This window comes from Bufo gargarizans, chromosome 1 (assembly GCF_014858855.1).
Source record: "Bufo gargarizans isolate SCDJY-AF-19 chromosome 1, ASM1485885v1, whole genome shotgun sequence".
NCBI classification, from domain to species: domain Eukaryota; kingdom Metazoa; phylum Chordata; class Amphibia; order Anura; family Bufonidae; genus Bufo; species Bufo gargarizans.
This window is the reverse complement of record NC_058080.1, coordinates 418,084,410-418,102,149: the sequence shown is the minus strand read 5'-3', so window position 1 is coordinate 418,102,149 and position 17,740 is coordinate 418,084,410. Positions and strand designations below refer to the sequence as shown.

General features: G+C 43.3%; 1 protein-coding gene across 1 annotated transcript in view; it reads left to right on the top strand.

Moving 5' to 3' along the window:
• The window catches only part of SLC24A2 (solute carrier family 24 member 2), a 366,846-nt gene that overhangs the window by 107,325 nt on the left and 241,781 nt on the right, over positions 1–17,740 (top strand). The window contains exon 2 of the mRNA XM_044286497.1: positions 9,042–9,164. Coding sequence (XP_044142432.1) covers positions 9,042–9,164 — 123 coding nt within the window. The remainder of the gene's footprint in view (positions 1–9,041; positions 9,165–17,740) is intronic.

Here is a 17,740-nt window from a genome sequence, read left to right as displayed (position 1 = left end):
CACGGACCCATTGACTTGAATGGGTCCGTGAACCGTTTTCCGTGAAAAAAATAGGACAGGTCATATTTTTTTCACGGACTGGAAACACGGATCACGGACGCGAATGCCAAACGGAGCATTTTCAGATTTTTCCACGGACCCATTGAAAGTCAATAGGTCCGCGGAGAAAACGGAACAACGGCCGCGGATGCACACAACGTTCCTGTGCATGAGGCCTAACACTTGTGCTGCCTTCCCTCAATATCTACTGAACGGCACCTAGATTGTGGTGCTACTTTATTTTATTCTATTCTATCCTCACTATTATTCTCTCCACCCTTCTGGCGCCTTTTCCCCAGGGCCTTTAGCCCTGGTGGAACCACTCAACCTCTTTTTTTATTTTTTCCTATTGCACAAAAATGTATGAGTCAGGGTCACAAGGATTCTTCGTTCATAGCATTGGTGGAGTTCCCATTCTCTCCAACCATTGTTATTTTCTGAAATGGTTTACATAAAATGCTAAATCTGCAAAACCTCTTTTGAAGCATGAAAAGCTTATGAGAGCTATTTACAGAGGTGACAACTCATAGTTATTTTAGCTGCAGCTTCTTGATGTTTCTATTCAGACTTGCTTACATTTGTAAGGCATTGTCTGCATGTATAAACAAGTCACTATTTTATGTTGCAGGCTCAGCAGTGCCAAAATGAAGAGGCCAGCATTTACTGAGCCCTCTGAAGAATTCTTACTGTCACCATTTTATGCTGCCAGTGTTTATTTGCCTAATTATTGACTGCAATGGAAAACATTACAGACTACAGGGACAACACTTTTCCCAAGTTTGCTACTCTTGGAACATATTTTTAAAGGCTTTTTTCCAACTATAAAAAAGCATAACTTATCCACAGGATCACTAGAATTGAGGTAGCCCGCTGTTCCTTCTTTTTACCCATGCGATTGCATAAGAATGACACAAGCAATGCATATGGATACGTTGTTTCAGTAGGAAGGTTATGATAAGTGATTATCAAGCAAATCTGGACCGCTTAACTCTGCGTGAAACATTAGGATCAGTTTGCAGTAAAGCCAACCTGTCTAATCCCCATTTCCCCCATTAACCCTTAGGCCCCATTCAGATGAGCACTGTTAATCTCTTTTAGTGTTTCGGCCTGTAAACAAGAATGAGTTTCAAACGGACTGCACACAGATGATATATGTGTGCTGTTCGTTTTCACCTATTCACTTAAATGGGCAAGTTTTGCAAGCAAATCGGACTTTGGTATACCATGCTGCAACTTTCTCTGCACTGACCTATTGTCCAATGGGAAAACTGCACACACGGAATGGCGTATTAATGGATCAGTGTGGGTGCCGTGCATAATACAGCACCTGGATGGGAGCATCTCCTCTCTGAATAAGCTAAAGGACTGAGCCAATTTTGGCCTTACTGTAGTCGCCACAGAAAAATTTCAGCATTCTATCAGCTATAACATTTTAAATCCACATAGCTTGTTTTTGAATGATGAATTGTAGAGGTTTTTTTTTCTTTATTGATTGATAATGATTTTACAGAAAGGTGGCATGCATGAAAAATGCAACTCCGCCCTTTTTTTATTTTTTTAAATTAATATGACTTCAGGGATATCTAATATGTATGCATGTGTTTTGTTTACAAATTCAATTTATATAAAAAATATTACTTTTTAAAAAATTATTATTTTTGTGTCACAATTTTTTTGTAAGCTTGTTTTTATCATTTTAGTTATTAACAGACTTTTACTTTCACATTTTTTGTAACTGTAATGTAATGTCAGGTCTATATAACATTTCATTCAGCTTGCACATGTAAAACACATTGGCAACTATTAGGGCATACGATATCTAGGCTGTACCCTATATACCTTTGTTAAGCTCCAGTATAAACTAGTTAACCCCCAGTATCGTGCCCCCCTATATCAACACCACAATCAGCATTGATAAAAGTGCTGAAATAGTTTAAAGGGGTTGTGTCAAGTTCTAAAGTTATCCGCTACCCACAGAAGGCTGGCTGTTAATCATACCTTGTGTGCCACCATCATCTCTGCCAATGTGCAGTTCAGCTCAGCTGACTCATGCCCATACTTGTGAGTTGTGTCTAGTACTGTTTGTGCAATAGTCATGATACTTTGCTATGTGTTATGTTGTTTTCAGTTGGCTACAGCCTCGACCTATAAAGAGAAAAACATTGGAACTTTTTGTACATAGTACCCTTACGTCACTGTATATGGTATCACAAACTGTTAACAAGCTTACTAATATACACTTCATTTTTGGGGACTTTTGTACATACCGTAATGACATGCTATGATTAAGATCATGTTTGTCAGTGTATTTACAGGATTGTGTGCATTTTTGTAATTCCACAATAAAGCATTGAAGATCAATCTACGTGGAGTGCTGGATTCTCTAGTGTTATTCCAGGCACCCTTTAGGGGGCTTATCGTTAATTTCTAACGATAATTTGTTTTCCCTTAGTCCTAACAGCAGCACAGATGGGGTTAACTGCCCCCCGTGGACTGGTAGGACCGGCGGAATTTTTAATGAGCCCAAAGACTAAACCAATAAAAGAACTCCAGCTCCCTTAAAGGGAGGGGTTCATCCCCCAGCCCACCGTGTATATCACAAGAGAAAAGTACTTTAGGGCGGGAAATTTGTGTGCTGCTGTTAGGACTAAGGGAAAACAAATTATCGTTAGAAATTAACGATTCCCTTACGTCCTACCAGCAGCACAGATGGGGAGATAGCAAGAAGAATCCCCTAGGGAGGGTCCTCATGCTCGGCAGAAGTAAGGACTGTCTGCCCAAAGGCCGAGAACTCCGATGTCCTAGCATCAATCCTATAATGGGAGATGAAGGTAGATTCAGAGCTCCAGGAAGCTGCCTTACAGATCAACTCTAGGGGGAGAAGATTTCTCTCCGCAACAGAGGTAGCTACGGCCCTTGTAGAATGGGCCCTCACAAACTCCGGAGGATCTAAGGCTTGGGAAATAAAGGCTTCCCTAATGGCTTCCTTAACCCAGCGACTAATAGTCATTTTAGATGCTTTACGGCCTTTTGACTTACCGGCAAACAGGATAAAGAGATTTTCATCCATCCTGAACTCTTTGGATCTATCCACATAGATCTGAAGGCATCTAGCTGTATCCAGTGGATGTCGGACTGGAACATCAGAGGAGGAGGCAGAGAGCAATACAGGTAGAGAGACTACCTGATTAATATTTTGAAAGGTAGAAACCTTAGGTCTAAAATAAGGTAGAAATTTTAGAAGGACCCTATCTTGTAGAAGCATGGTATAAGGGTATGACGCGGAGAAAGCTTGAAGCTCCGAAACTCTTTTGGCCGAAGTTATGGCCAGAAGAAAAACCATCTTAAGTGTTAAGAATTTAAAACTTGCCTCCTCCAAGGGTTCAAAGGGGGGGGGGGGATGCTAGCCCCCTAAGAACAACTGACAAATCCTATTGAGGAACGGGTTTCAGTATTGTAGGCTTCAATCTTTCCGCTCCTTTAAGGAAGCGCTTGATGAGCGGGTCCCGAGAATATGGTCTGTTAAGACAGGCCGAGATGGCAAACACTTGGACCTTCAGGGTAGAAGGGGAGAGACCTCTGTCTATCCCATCCTGAAGGAACTGTAAGATCGCTGCGAGGGGCGGATCTGCAAACGCCACCTGGTTGGAGCTACACCAAGAGGTGAAGATCCTCATAATCCGGGAGTAGGCCTTTCTGGTAGACTCTGCTCTGGAATGCGATAATGTTCTCAGGACCGACTCAGAGAGCCCTTCCACACTGGGAAGGGACTGGTCAACCTCCAGGCTGTCAGGTTGAATCTGTGCAGATCTGGGCAGAGATGAGTGTCCCACGACACCAGGGTCTGCTCCGGGGGGAGTCTCCAATATTGTCCCCGACTCATCTGAATGAGCTGGGTAAACCAGGATCTCCTGGGCCAAAATGGTATGATGGCTATTACCGAGGCCTGATCCTGACGGATTTTCATCAATACCCTCGGGATCATGGAAAAAGGAGGGAAGATGTACGCCAGCCTGAACCTCCACGGTATTGTCAGAGCATCTATCGCCAGGGGGTTGTCCTCCCTGTATAGGGAACAGAACCTCTGTACCTTGGCGTTGAACTTGGTTGCCATGAGATCCACCTCTGGCATCCCCCACCTGAGGACTAATTGTTTGAAGATCTCCGGATGTAATGACCATTCCATGGTCGGTAGGCCGCGACTTAGGCGGTCCGCGATGACATTGAGGGAGCCTCTGATGTGAGTGGCGGATAGATGGGATAAGTTCAGCTCTGCCCACCGAAGAATTACCCCAATCTCTAAAAGAAGGGGTAAGGATCTTGTGCCTCCCTGCTTGTTTATATAAAGCACGGCAGTCATGTTGTCTGACTGGACTTTCACTGCTTTGCCCCGAATCCGAGGGGCGAAGTGAAGGAGGGCTAGCCGGATAGCACGCATCTCGCGGAGGTTTGAAGAAAGATGCCGCTCCTGAGGAGACCAGGATCCCCGAACTGGGGACCCGTCTAGATGAGCGCCCCAGCCTACAAGGGACGCGTCCGTGGTCAATATGAGCCAAGCTGGTTGGGTCATAGACTTCCCTTCTGGTAGATGGAACCACCATCTGAGGGAATTCCGGGTTTGGTTGGATAGGGAGCACAGGGAATCTAGCCCCTTGGGGCTGCCGTTCCATTTGCTTAAGACCTCCGATTAAAGGGGTCGGAGGTGCCATAAGGCCCAAGGGACTGCAGCCGCTGACATGAGCCCCACCATCTTCATGAGGGTCCGTATGGAGACTCGTCGTGGTACGTAAAGGAACCTTGCTAGGTCCTGAATCCGCATTCTTCTTTCTGGTGTCAACTGGAGGGACATCTCCAGAGAGTCGATTATGAATCCCAGATAATGGATAGAAGTCGAAGGGCTCAGGTTCGACTTCGGCCAGTTGACAATCCAGCCTAGGCGGAGCAGAAAAAAAAATTGCGACATGAAGATGGTGGGAAAGTAGAGGGACTGAAGGGGCTAGAAGAAGCCAGTCGTCCAGGTAAGGGACAATGGTCAGACCTTGGAGTCTCAATGCTGCCACTACCGATACTACCACTTTGGTGAAGATCAGGGGGGCAGACGAGATTCCGAAGGGAAGGGCGGCAAACTGGAAATGTTTGCACACTCCTGATATCTGGACCGCGATCCTGAGAAACTTCCGGGAGGAAGGATGGATCGGGATGTGGAGGTAAGCGTCTTTGAGGTCCAGAGTAGCCATCACATCCCCAGGGTTGAGGAGGTGGCTGACTGACCTTATGGTTTCCATGCGGAACCTGGTCCTCCTTATGAAACGATTGAGAAATCTCAAATCTATAATCATCCGAAGATCTCCCGTCTTTTTGGGTACCAGGAATACTGGAGAATAAATCCCTAGACCCTTCTCCCCTGCCGGTACCTCCTCCAGGGCTCCCTTGGAAAGGTAGTCTTGGATATAGGCTTCCAAGATCCTTTGCCTGGTTGGCAAAAAACTGCGTGTGGCAATGAATCTTCCTGGGGGGGGGGGGGAGAAACAAGGTCTATTAGATAACCAGCGGCTACTATATTTTGGACCCAGGGATCCCGGATTTCCTGGGCCCATACGTGCCTCCACCTATTCCCCCCTGGAAAGAAAAAAGCGTCCGGAAAAGACCGGCCCGCTGTTAGCCGGGGAACCGGAAGTGACACCGCGGCTAGGCCCGCGTCACTTCCGGTCATGGCGGCGCCCCCAGGCCAAACTTAACAGCGGAGCGCCGCCGAGCTATCGCAGGGGGAATGACGGAGGGAAGCACCTACAAGCGTGTGGAAAAACCCACCGCTACAATGGGGCGCAAATATAAGTGCACTAAGATAAAAAGGGACTAAAGGAGACCTCAGGTCAGTACAATAAACGTCCCTAATTCCCCATTTAAAAAATAAAACAGGGAGAGAAAAACTCGCCAGTCCACCTGTCCAAAGGACAAAAAAAAACACGGTGGGCTGGGGGATGAACCCCTCCCTTTAAGGGAGCTGGAGTTCTTTTATTGGTTTAGTCTTTGGGCTCATTAAAAATTCCGCCGGTCCTACCAGTCCACAGGGGGCAGTTAACCCCATCTGTGCTGCTGGTAGGACGTAAGGGAATCTGATATTATACTGCAAGTTACTAGCCATATTTTTCTCGTTTATCTAGTAACCGAGTAATGTGGTTATTATATGTTTCATTTTGGCCTGTGGAATACCTGATATTTGTGTCTATTAGCTTCTGTTAATGTTCGAAATATATTTCTATGTGTGACATTAGGGTGTACTAGGGTTCTGCAGGGACAGATTTCTGTGCAGAACCACCCTTCTCAGAACAAGCACTCTGCTATTCCTTAGGGGTGCAATTTAAGGACATATTACTGCAAGAGTCTTACTTTTTTGTCCTGTCCCTGCTGTTTATACGCTTACGGCACAAGCTGGTTTTCCATGCATGTTTAATAACCTAGTCTATGTATCATGCATCTTCATTGTCAGAGCCAACACCACTTGTATGCTTTCATTAAAATATTCATATTTGTTTCTTTCGGTAATTTTTTAATAATGATAATAAAAGTTACATTTAAGGGCTCTTTCACACCTGCGTTCTTTTCTTCCGGCATAGAGTTCCGTCGTCGGGGCTCTATGCCGGAAGAATCCTGATCAGTTTTATCCTAATGCATTCTGAATGGAGTGAAATCCGTTCAGGATGCATCAGGATGTCTTCAGTTCCGGAACGGAACGTTTTTTGGCCAGAGAAAATACCGCAGCATGCTGCACTTTTTGCTCCGGCCAAAAATCCTGAAGACTTGCCGCAAGGCCGGATCCGGAATTAATGCCCATTGAAAGGCATTGATCCGGATCCGGCCTTAAGCTAAACGTCGTTTCGGCGCATTGCCAGATCCGCCGTTTAACTTTTTATGAATGGTTACCATGGCTGCGGGGACGCTAAAGTCCTGGCAGCCATGGTAAAGTGTAGCGGGGAGCGGGGGAGCAGCATACTTACCATCCGTGCGGCTCCCGGGGCGCTCCAGAGTGATGTCAGGGCGCCCCACGCGCATGGATAACGTGATCACATGGCACGTCATCCATGCGCATGGGGCGCTCTGACGTCACTCGGGAGCCGTGCGGACTGTAAGTATACCGCTCCCCGCTCCTACTATGGCAACCAGGACTTTAATAGCGTCCTGGGTGCCATAGTAACACTGAAAGCATTTTGAAGACGGATCAAATGCTTTCAGTACACTTGCGTTTTTCCGGATCCGGCGTGTAATTCCGGCAAGTGGAGTACACGCCGGATCCGGACAACGCAAGTGTGAAAGAGGCCTTAGAGGTTTGCACAGTCAATGATAGTGGTCGGCTTACTTGACTAGAGGTCTGTCTTCAGCGACAGAAGATTTTTAAAAACCTCAGTGAGATATACCATATAGAGAGTGACAGAAACTTCTACAACAAATCTGCCGGGTGAAAAAAGTCTCTTTTATAACCACAAACGAGTACAAACTGATCACAACCAAGTCAAATGTGACACCTAGTAAAGTCTTTTCTTTATAGTTTTCTTCAAACCTGGCTTTAACAGAAAAATTGCATTTAAACATCAGCAAATTGAACTTTGTGAACCTGCCCTTAATGGCTCATGCACATTTTATTTCCATGTCTATTCCGTTTTTTTGCGGACCAGATGTGGAACAATTCATTTGAATGGGTCCGAAAAAAAAGGAGTTACTCCGTGTGCATTCCGTTTCCTTCTGTCTGTATGTCCGTTCCACAACAAAATAGAACATGTCCTATTATTGTCTGCATTATGGACAAGGACAGTACTGTTCTATTAGGGGCCAAATGTACCATTCCGCAAAATGCTATTACAGAATGCACACAGACGTAATCGTATTTTTTGTGAATCCGTTTTTGCAGACTGCAAAAAACAAACAGTCGTGTGCATGAGCCCTAAAGGGGCCTTGTCCACATTTCCGTTTTTCACTGACGTGTGCTGTCCGCATTTTCTGAAGATAGCACACGTAACCATTGATTTAAATGTGTCTGTTTACATTTCAGTATTTTTTTTAATGACCGTGGGTAAGTAAAAAAATCACGGAGATATGCACTACTTCGATCTATGATGCGGACCAAGCACTGGTTTGTGAAAATCACTTACACGTGTCCGTGTTGCGTCCGTTTTTACTGATGACTTAAATGAGATTCTTAGGAAATTTATTTTCAGCTGAGCAATGTCTGTGAATTACGGATGATATACGGATAGTAAAAACGGACACACGGACCAACCACAGATCCTTCAAGGACAACTTCACGGATGAAACACAAACCCTTTTTTTCAAGCACGTGACACTGACACGGAAATGTGAACAAGGCCTTAAAGGGAACCTGTCACCTCTACTATGCTACCCTCACTGAGCGTTTCTAAATGTTCATTGTGTTGCCCTAAACATATACATTACACTTTTAATTTCATTTGCAGACGAATTCAATAAGTATTATGCATTTTTGTACTTCCCGCCTTTTATGCAAATTAACATAAAAGAGTCCTATCTTACTTGTGTGACCAGAGAAGAGTCATATTTTCAAGCTCTGACTCATCTCAGGTTAATTTGCATATGTATCAAATCGCTTTTTTTACACAATAAAAGCACACAGAGCTATGGGGACTGGATATTCCAGATGTGCTGGTGGCCATCTAGCAACCCATGTTCTAAGCTCTATACCCAAAATCCCGGTGACAGGTTCCCTTTAACAAACCCTTATTTGTTAGAAGGATCCCTCCTGGAACGAGTGTTTAGTTCTGTGTCGCCATAGAAAAAATTAAGTATTACACAGTTAGAATTGAAATCAATGAACTGTCTGTAATGCACTTAAAAGGGAGTTCTGAAGTTTTTTTTAAAATGATGATCTCTCCTCAGATTTTTAGCCCCAAATGAGTATAATTCTGTAATATAAAAATATAGCCTTAGATCCATCTTCCATTTTATAGCTATTGCTTTATTATCTCCCACAGGAACACAGAGAGCAACCAAACATCCTTGTGTTACAAGAAGAGCCAAGAACTCCTCAAGAGCATGAAGGAGTAGCAATGAACATTCGACAAGGAGATGCTAATGAAAACGCAGGATTAAAAGAGGTAGTGTATCAGAAATATCTGCATTTCTTCATCTATGTGAACACCTAAGTTTTTATTTAGAGATACTATTTCAAAAAATATATTTTGCCTACAGAGAATTTATTTGTATAGAGGTTGCATATATAAGATCCTACATTTTTAACCACCTGAGATATTCAACAAATCATCCTCTTTCTTTTACAAATAGGATACACATTAGGACAGATTTTTAATAATGTCCTCAATTTTGACAGGATACAGCTAGACAACACAGGCAGAAACTGCACCAAATTTATCATAGTCTCTATGTGATAGATATGAACTTGATTCAGCGGTCCATGCTCGCTGCCATCTCACCCTTGGAAATGTCTGGTTGACTACTCTGCATCCCTGGCACTCCTTGCTTGCTGGCATCCCTCTGCTTCTTTCCAGCAGACCCCTGAAATAGTGCTTCTCCATCCTTCCCACACCGGATGAGGCCTGCCTCTCACTGCCCGTAGGGCTCTTGCGCGTGTTCTTCTGTCTCTTAAATGACCAGCACATACACTCTAATCTTCACCAGCATGTGGCTGGCCATCTAAGGGTATTTAAGTCACCATCCCTGGTGGGAGGGTGTCTGAGCAATAGGCTCTTGTTAGCTAGTTTCCTGTAAAGCTGTGTTATTGTGTTGTTTGCCTGCTTGTGTACTGAACGCTGCTTGTTTCTGGATTTCACCCATAGCTGCCTGAACCGACCTTTGCCTGTTCTGCCTTCTAACCTGGGTGGTTTACTGAATTGCTCGTACTCTGCCTGCCCTGACCTCGCCTTATTTCCTGACTGCGGTTTTGCCTGATTCATTGGTGCTCACTGGTATATCTTGACCCTGGGGGGTCAGCAGCTTCTGAACTGAGACAACTTCTGTGGGTTACAGTCTGGTGGTTCCCCTTGAGTGGAGTACAGATCCCTGAAGGAGTTTAAGTGTGAAGGCAGGGGGCTGCCAGATTAACACCCTTAGGAGTAACCCCAAGCCAAATCAGTGCAGTGGCACAGCAGTTCCACTTCCCTAACATATAGCATATCTTGCTAGACACTTTTTTCTTCTTTTCTTTTCCTTACCTCTTGGCCAGCTAACTTTCCATCAGCATTTTGTGCAAAAACATTGCACACACTGTTATAAATCTGGTGCATTTTATAACTCCTCTTAGTCACTGCCTCTTAGCAAAATGTCAGTTTTGTTCTAAAATTCTGTTGCATTTTACTTAGTAAATCATTCCCATTGTACCTATTTATAATGTTGTAGGAAAGTGTTTTCTGTACATTCTTCAGAATATAACAATTATTACAAATAAGTATGTTTTTGTACTGTTAAGTATCAAAACATTTTCATAAATTGCGTAAAGTACGACCAGAGTTTCTATTTTCCATCATATTGAAAGTGGAAGTGTTTTTTAACAATGGCTAAGGCTGACTTCACATCATCATTCAGCCTTTCCATTCTCCTGCTCCATTATAGGAGCAGGAGAACGGAAAAGACGGTTTCAGCACATAACTGAACCCAATGGAGCCTACAGACCCCATAGACTATAATGGGGTCCGTTAGGTTTCGCTCAGAGGAAGATTTTTGAAGCGTAGACAAAAGTTATGCATGGTTCACACTTCTCCACAGCTTTATCCCTGACCTGTCTGGTGTGTTCCTTGGGTGTCATTATGCTGCTAGATCACTAATGTTCTCTAACAAACCTCTGAGGCCTTCATAGAACAGCTGTAGTTATATTGAGAATAAATGACACACAGGTGGACTAATTAGGTGACTTCTGAAGGCAATTGGTCACATGGATTTTATTTAGTGGTATCAGAGTTCAGAGGTTTGAATACAAATACACACCACACTTTTCAGATTTGTATTAAAAATTTAGAAAATAATGTATAATTTTCTTTTCACTTCACACATACTTGTTACTTGGTGTAGGTCTATCATATAAAATCCCAATAAAATACATTTAAGTCTGTGGTTGTAACTAGAGATGAGCGAACTTCTGTTTTAAGTTCGGCGTCTAAAGTTCGGGGGCGGGTTAGCGGAGAATCCCGATCTGGAACCGGATATGGATTCCGACTTCCGTTGTGGTCCGTGGTAGCGGAATCAATAATCGGCCATTATTGATTCCGCTACCACGGACCACAACGGAAGTCGGAATCCATATCCGGTTCCAGATCGGGATTCTCCGCTAACCCGCCCCCGAACTTTAGACGCCGAACTTAAAACAGAAGTTCGCTCATCTCTAGTTGTAACGTGTACAAATGTGAAAAAGTTCAAGGGGTATGAATACTTTTACAAGGCACTGTAGCCTTAACATAGTATTGGCTACAAAACAGAGGAAACATTTTTGTTCTTTTCCTCCTTTTTGAATCCTTTCCTGGCTTTGGCAAAAAAAAAAAAAAAAATGTATAAAAACTGCATGAATCTGGCCTAGCGCTTCTTCACACAAATATTTTTCACTGTTTTAAACTGTGTTTTGTATGTGTTTTTTTTAGCAGCATTAGAAATAAGCATATGGAAAAAATTCATTGACTGCACAAATTTTACAAAGACAACAAAAAACAAAGCGCTGTGTGGCATTTTGGCTAGAAAAAGTGACAAAAAGCATAAAAAATGCATGAGTTGCTGTGTGTGGAACAATCCCAAGCCTACTTTTACACTGCAGTATTTTGGTCAGTATTTTGCATCAGTATTTGTAAGCCAAAACTAAGATCCAGAGCAGGGAAGAGGTACACATCTTCCCATTATATTTTTTCTCTGTATCCTGGTTTTGGCTTACAAACACTAAGGTAAAGTACTGCTGTGTGAAAGTGACTTGAAGTTGTACAAAGTACAAATTGCAAAATAGACATGCGCACCTTTTATAGAACGTTCTACGGGTATTGCTTATCAAATTACAAGGATCAGCTTTTCCTGACTGATTATGTTAATCATAAAACAATAACTTTTTGGATGCATTTTTTACCTGTTTACTTACATAATTTTAAGCACTGATTTTGTCACACTTTGCAGTCTAACATTAGCATGTACGAGAATAGTTATACACAGTATAAGCCATACTGAAAACAAATAGCAGTCTTTTTTTATTGGACATCGTAATAGCATAATTGGCTTTAAGGATTGCTATTCTTACAAGCCCTTTTGAGCCTGACAAATCCTCCGGCATGTGCTTTTCACATGGGGATCTCCCCTAGGAAACCTGTGCAGTTCGCGAGCTCTGACCTCTGTAGCAATGCATAGGTTAAATTGATACACAGTAAAGTCAATACCTTCACTTTTTTCCCATTTAATTAAAAAGTATCAATCTTTAACTCATATCAAAAGTATGGGTAAACTTTTCACTCATATATAAAATGTCATGCTGCTACATTATATGTCACATACGGAATGTCCTAGCATCTGACATGGGTGTGAGAGCAAGGATTTAATCTATTTTCTCACTTAATTACCACTCACCTTCCACTCAGATACCACTCGAATAATTGCAATAAGTCCCCAACACACAGCTGTGCACAAACATACATGCAAACTGATCTCAGCAGTCAAAGGTTTTAACACCCTATGAATTGCAATGATTCTTTTACAGCACACAAGGACCAAACTTATTAAAGTGTTAATCCTTAATAGAAAAGTTTCAGTGAAAAAACATCTTTTTGTTCTCACTATTATTTAATAAATAACATTTACAATCTTAAAGTAGGAAAGAATTAGGCTAGGTCTACACGACGACATTTGTCGCGCGACAGATAGGGCGCAACAGTTGTCGCGCTACATTTTGTTGCACCAATGTCGCGCGACAATTTTTATAATGGCAGTCTATGGTGTCGCACTGCAACATGCGACATGTTGCGACTGCGACGCGACAGTCGCAGAAAAATCCATCTTCAATGGATTTTCTGCGACTGTTGCGTCGCAGTCGCAGCATGTCGCATGTTGCAGTGCGACACCATAGACTGCCATTATAAAAATTGTCGCGCGACATTGGTGCAACAAAATGTCGTGCGACAAATGTCGTCGTGTAGACCTAGCCTAAGGTATGCTAAGAATGACCCCCATACTGTAAACCAACTTTTTATTGTTTCATTAATTTTACATACGTAGTCCTGGGCTTGGGTTTCTAAAGCCGCCCAGCAACCTTATTAGGAAAATATGATGTTGGCAGTAGTACAGTGAGGTAATCATACAAGCATATTTTTATGAATTTTTTTATCATCCCCTTAACCACTTCAACCCCGCTAGCTGAAACCCCCTTAATGACCAGGCCACTTTTTACACTTCTGCACTACACTACTTTCACTGTTTATTGCTCGGTCATGCAACTTACCACCCAAATGAATTTTACCTCCTTTTCTTCTCACTAATAGAGCTTTCATTTGGTGGTATTTCATTGCTGCTGACATTTTACTTTTTTTGTTATTAATCGAAATTTAACGATTTTTTTGCAAAAAAATGAAATTTTTCACTTTCAGTTGTAAAATTTTGCAAAAAAAAACAACATCCATATATAAATTTTTCGCTAAATTTATTGTTCTACATGTCTTTGATAAAAAAAAATTTGGGTAAAAAAAAAAATGGTTTGGGTAAAAGTTATAGCGTTTACAAACTATGGTACAAAAATGTGAATTTCCACTTTTTGAAACAGCTCTGACTTTCTGAGCACCTGTCATGTTTCCTGAGGTTCTACAATGCCCAGACAGTAGAAAACCCCCACAAATGACCCCATTTCGGAAAGTAGACACCCTAAGGTATTCGCTGATGGGCATAGTGAGTTCAAAGAACTTTTTTTTTTTTGTCACAAGTTAGCGGAAAATGATGATTTATTTTTTATTTTATTTTTTTCCTACCAAGTCTCATATTCCACTAACTTGTGACAAAAAATAAAAAATTCTAGGAACTCGCCATGCCCCTCACGGAATACCCTGAGGTGTCTTCTTTCCAAAATGGGGTCACTTGTGGGGTAGTTATACTGCCCTGGCATTTTAGGGGCCCATATGCGTGAGAAGTAGTTTGCAATCAAAATCTGTAAAAAATGACCGGTGAAATCCGAAAGGTGCTCTTTGGAATGTGTGCCCCTTTGCCCACCTAGGCTGCAAAAAAGTGTCACACATCTGGTATCGCCGTACTCAGGAAAAGTTGGGGAATGTGTTTTGGGGTGTCATTTTACATATATCCATGCTGGGTGAGAAATATCTTGGTCAAATGCCAACTTTGGATAAAAAAATGGGAAATGTTGTCTTATACCAAGATATTTCTCTCACCCAGCATGGGTATATGTAAAATGACACCCCAAAACACATTCCCCAACTTCTCCCGAGTACGGCGATACCAGATGTGTGACACTTTTTTGCAGCCTAGGTGGGCAAAGGGGCACACATTCCAAAGAGCACCTTTCGGATTATCACCGGTCATTTTTTACAGATTTTGATTGCAAACTACTTCTCACGCATATGGGCCCCTAGAATGCCAGGGCAGTATAACTACCCCACAAGTGACCCCATTTTGGAAAGAAGACACCCCAGGGTGTTCCGTGAGGGGCATGGCGAGTTCCTAGAATTTTTATTTTTTGTCACAAGTTAGTGGAATATGAGACTTTGTAAGAAAAAAATAAAAATAAAATTCATCATTTTCCGCTAACTTGTGACAAAAAATAAAAAATTCTAGGAACTCGCCATGCCCCTCACGGAATACCTTGGGGTGTCTTCTTTCCAAAATGGGGTCACTTGTGGGGTAGTTATACTGCCCTGGCATTCTAGGGGCCCTAATGTGTGGTAAGTAGTTTGAAATCAAAATGTGTAAAAAATGACCTGTAAAATCCTAAAGGTGCTCTTTGGAATGTGTGCCACTTTGCCCACCTAGGCGGCAAAAAAGTGTCACACATGTGGTATTGCCGTACTCAGGAGAAGTTGGGGAATGTGTTTTGGGGTGTCATTTTACATATACCCATGCTGGGTGAGAGAAATATCTTGGCAAAAGACAACTTTTCCCATTTTTTTATACAAAGTTGGCATTTGACCAAGATATTTATCTCACCCAGCATGGGTATATGAAGAAATGACACCCCAAAACACATTCCCCAACTTCTCCTGAGTACGGCAATACCACATGTGTGACACTTTTTTGCAGCCTAGATGCGCAAAGCGGCCCAAATTCCTTTTAGGAGGGCATTTTTAGACATTTGGATCCCAGACTTCTTCTCACGCTTTCGGGCCCCTAAAATGCCAGGGCAGTATAAATACCCCACATGTGACCCCATTTTGGAAAGAAGACACCCCAAGGTATTCAATGAGGGGCATGGCGAGTTCATAGAATTATTTTTTTTTGGCACAAGTTAGCGGAAATTGATTTTTTTTGTATTTTCTCAGAGTCTCCCTTTCCGCTAACTTGGGACAAAAATTTTAATCTTTCATGGACTCAATATGCCCCTCACGGAATACCTTGGGGTGTCTTCTTTCCGAAATGGGGTCACATGTGGGGTGTTTATACTGCCCTGGCATTTTAGGGGCCCTAAAGCGTGAGAAGAAGTCTAGGATATAAATGTCTAAAAAATTTTACGCATTTGGATTCCGTGAGGGGTATGGTGAGTTCATGTGAGATTTTATTTTTTGACACAAGTTAGTGGAATATGAGACTTTGTAAGAAAAAAAAAATATATAAAATAAAAAATTTCCGCTAACTTGGGCCAAAAAAATGTCTGAATGGAGCCTTACAGGGGGGGGGGGGGGCTGATCAATGACAGGGGGGTGATCACCCATATAGACTCCCTGATCACCCCCTGTCATTGATCACCCCCCTGTAAGGCTCCATTCAGACGTCCGTATGATTTTTACGGATCCACGGATACATGGATCGGATCCGCAAAACACATACGGACGTCTGAATGGAGCCTTACAGGGGGGTGATCAATGACAGGGGGGTGATCAATGACAGGGGGTGATCAGGGAGTGTATATGAGGTGATCACCCCCCTGTCATTGATCACCCCCCTGTAAGGCTCCATTCAGACGTCCGTATGTGTTTTGCGGATCCGATCCATGTATCCGTGGATCCGTAAAAATCATACGGACGTCTGAATGGAGCCTTACAGGGGGGTGATCAATGACAGGGGGGTGATCAATGACATGGGGTGATCAGGGAGGGAATATGAGGTGATCACCCCCCTGTAAGGCTCCATTCAGACGTCCGTATGTGTTTTGCAGATCCGATCCATGTATCCGTGGATCCGTAAAAATCATACGGACGTCTGAATGGAGCCTTACAGGGGGGTGATCAATGACGGGGGTGATCAGGGAGTCTATATGGGTGATCACCCCTCTGTCATTGATCACCCCCCTGTAAGGCTCCATTCAGACGTCCATATGCGTTTTGCGGATCCGATCCATGTATCCGTGGATCCGTAAAAATCATACGGACGTCTGAATGGAGCCTTACAGGGGGGTGATCAATGACGGGGGTGATCAATGACAGGGGGGTGATCAGGGTGTCTATATGGGTGATCACCCCCCTGTAAGGCTCCATTCAGACGTCCGTTGGCGTTTTGCGGATCCGATCCATGTATCCGTGGATCCGTAAAAATCATACGGACGTCTGAATGTAGCCTTACAGGGGGGTGATCAATGACAGGGGGGTGATCAATGACAGGGGGGTGATCAGGGAGTCTATATGGGGTGATCAGGGGTTCATAAGTGACGGGGGGGGTGTAGTGTAGTTTAGTGGTGTTTGGTGCTACTTTACTGAGCTGCCTGTGTCCTCTGGTGGTCGATCCAAACAAAAGGGACCACCAGAGGACCAGGTAGCAGGTATATTAGACGCTGTTATCAAAACAGCGTCTAATATACCTGCTAGGGGTTAAAAAAATCACATCTCCAGCCTGCCAGCGAACGATCGCCGCTGGCAGGCTGGAGATCCACTCGCTTACCTTCCGTTCCTGTGAACGCGCGCGCCTGTGTGCGCGCGTTCACAGGAAATCTTGGCTATCGCGAGATGACGCACGGATGCGTCCAGGAGGAATAAATCAACCACCTCCCGGACGCATCCGTGCGTTAGGCGGTCCGGAGGTGGTTAAAGGGTTTCTCCGGGAAACAAAAAGAAAAACTGAAAATATTTAAAAAAAACATGCTAATATAAAAAAAAGTCTTAAATGTCTTTATTACTTTATAATGGCTCGTTTTTTTCTAGGGGGTGATCAGTAGAGAAATTAAAATGACTGCTGTCAGATTCCTTTATATCAGGACGGCCTGATGTGGAGCAGAGACCAGGAGCTGTATGGAAGCCCCATTCTCTGCTTTATCAGCCCTGTAAAGCACTATATTATCTACTGTTGTGGGGGAGGTGTGTTATTAGTAACCACTTCCCAGCATATGTCTAGTCCTTCATTTTCAGGGGAGTATGAGATGGTCTCCGAGGCAGGCACACAAGACAGCTGTGATCTGTAGATTATATAGTGTTTTACAGGACAGAGAGCGGAGCTTCCATTTTTCTCCTGCTCAATCCACTGCATTCTAACTTAGGCTGCTGTCATTAGGACGGATTCCATGTAAAGAAATATGACAGTGGCCATTTTCATTTCTCTACGGATTGACTCC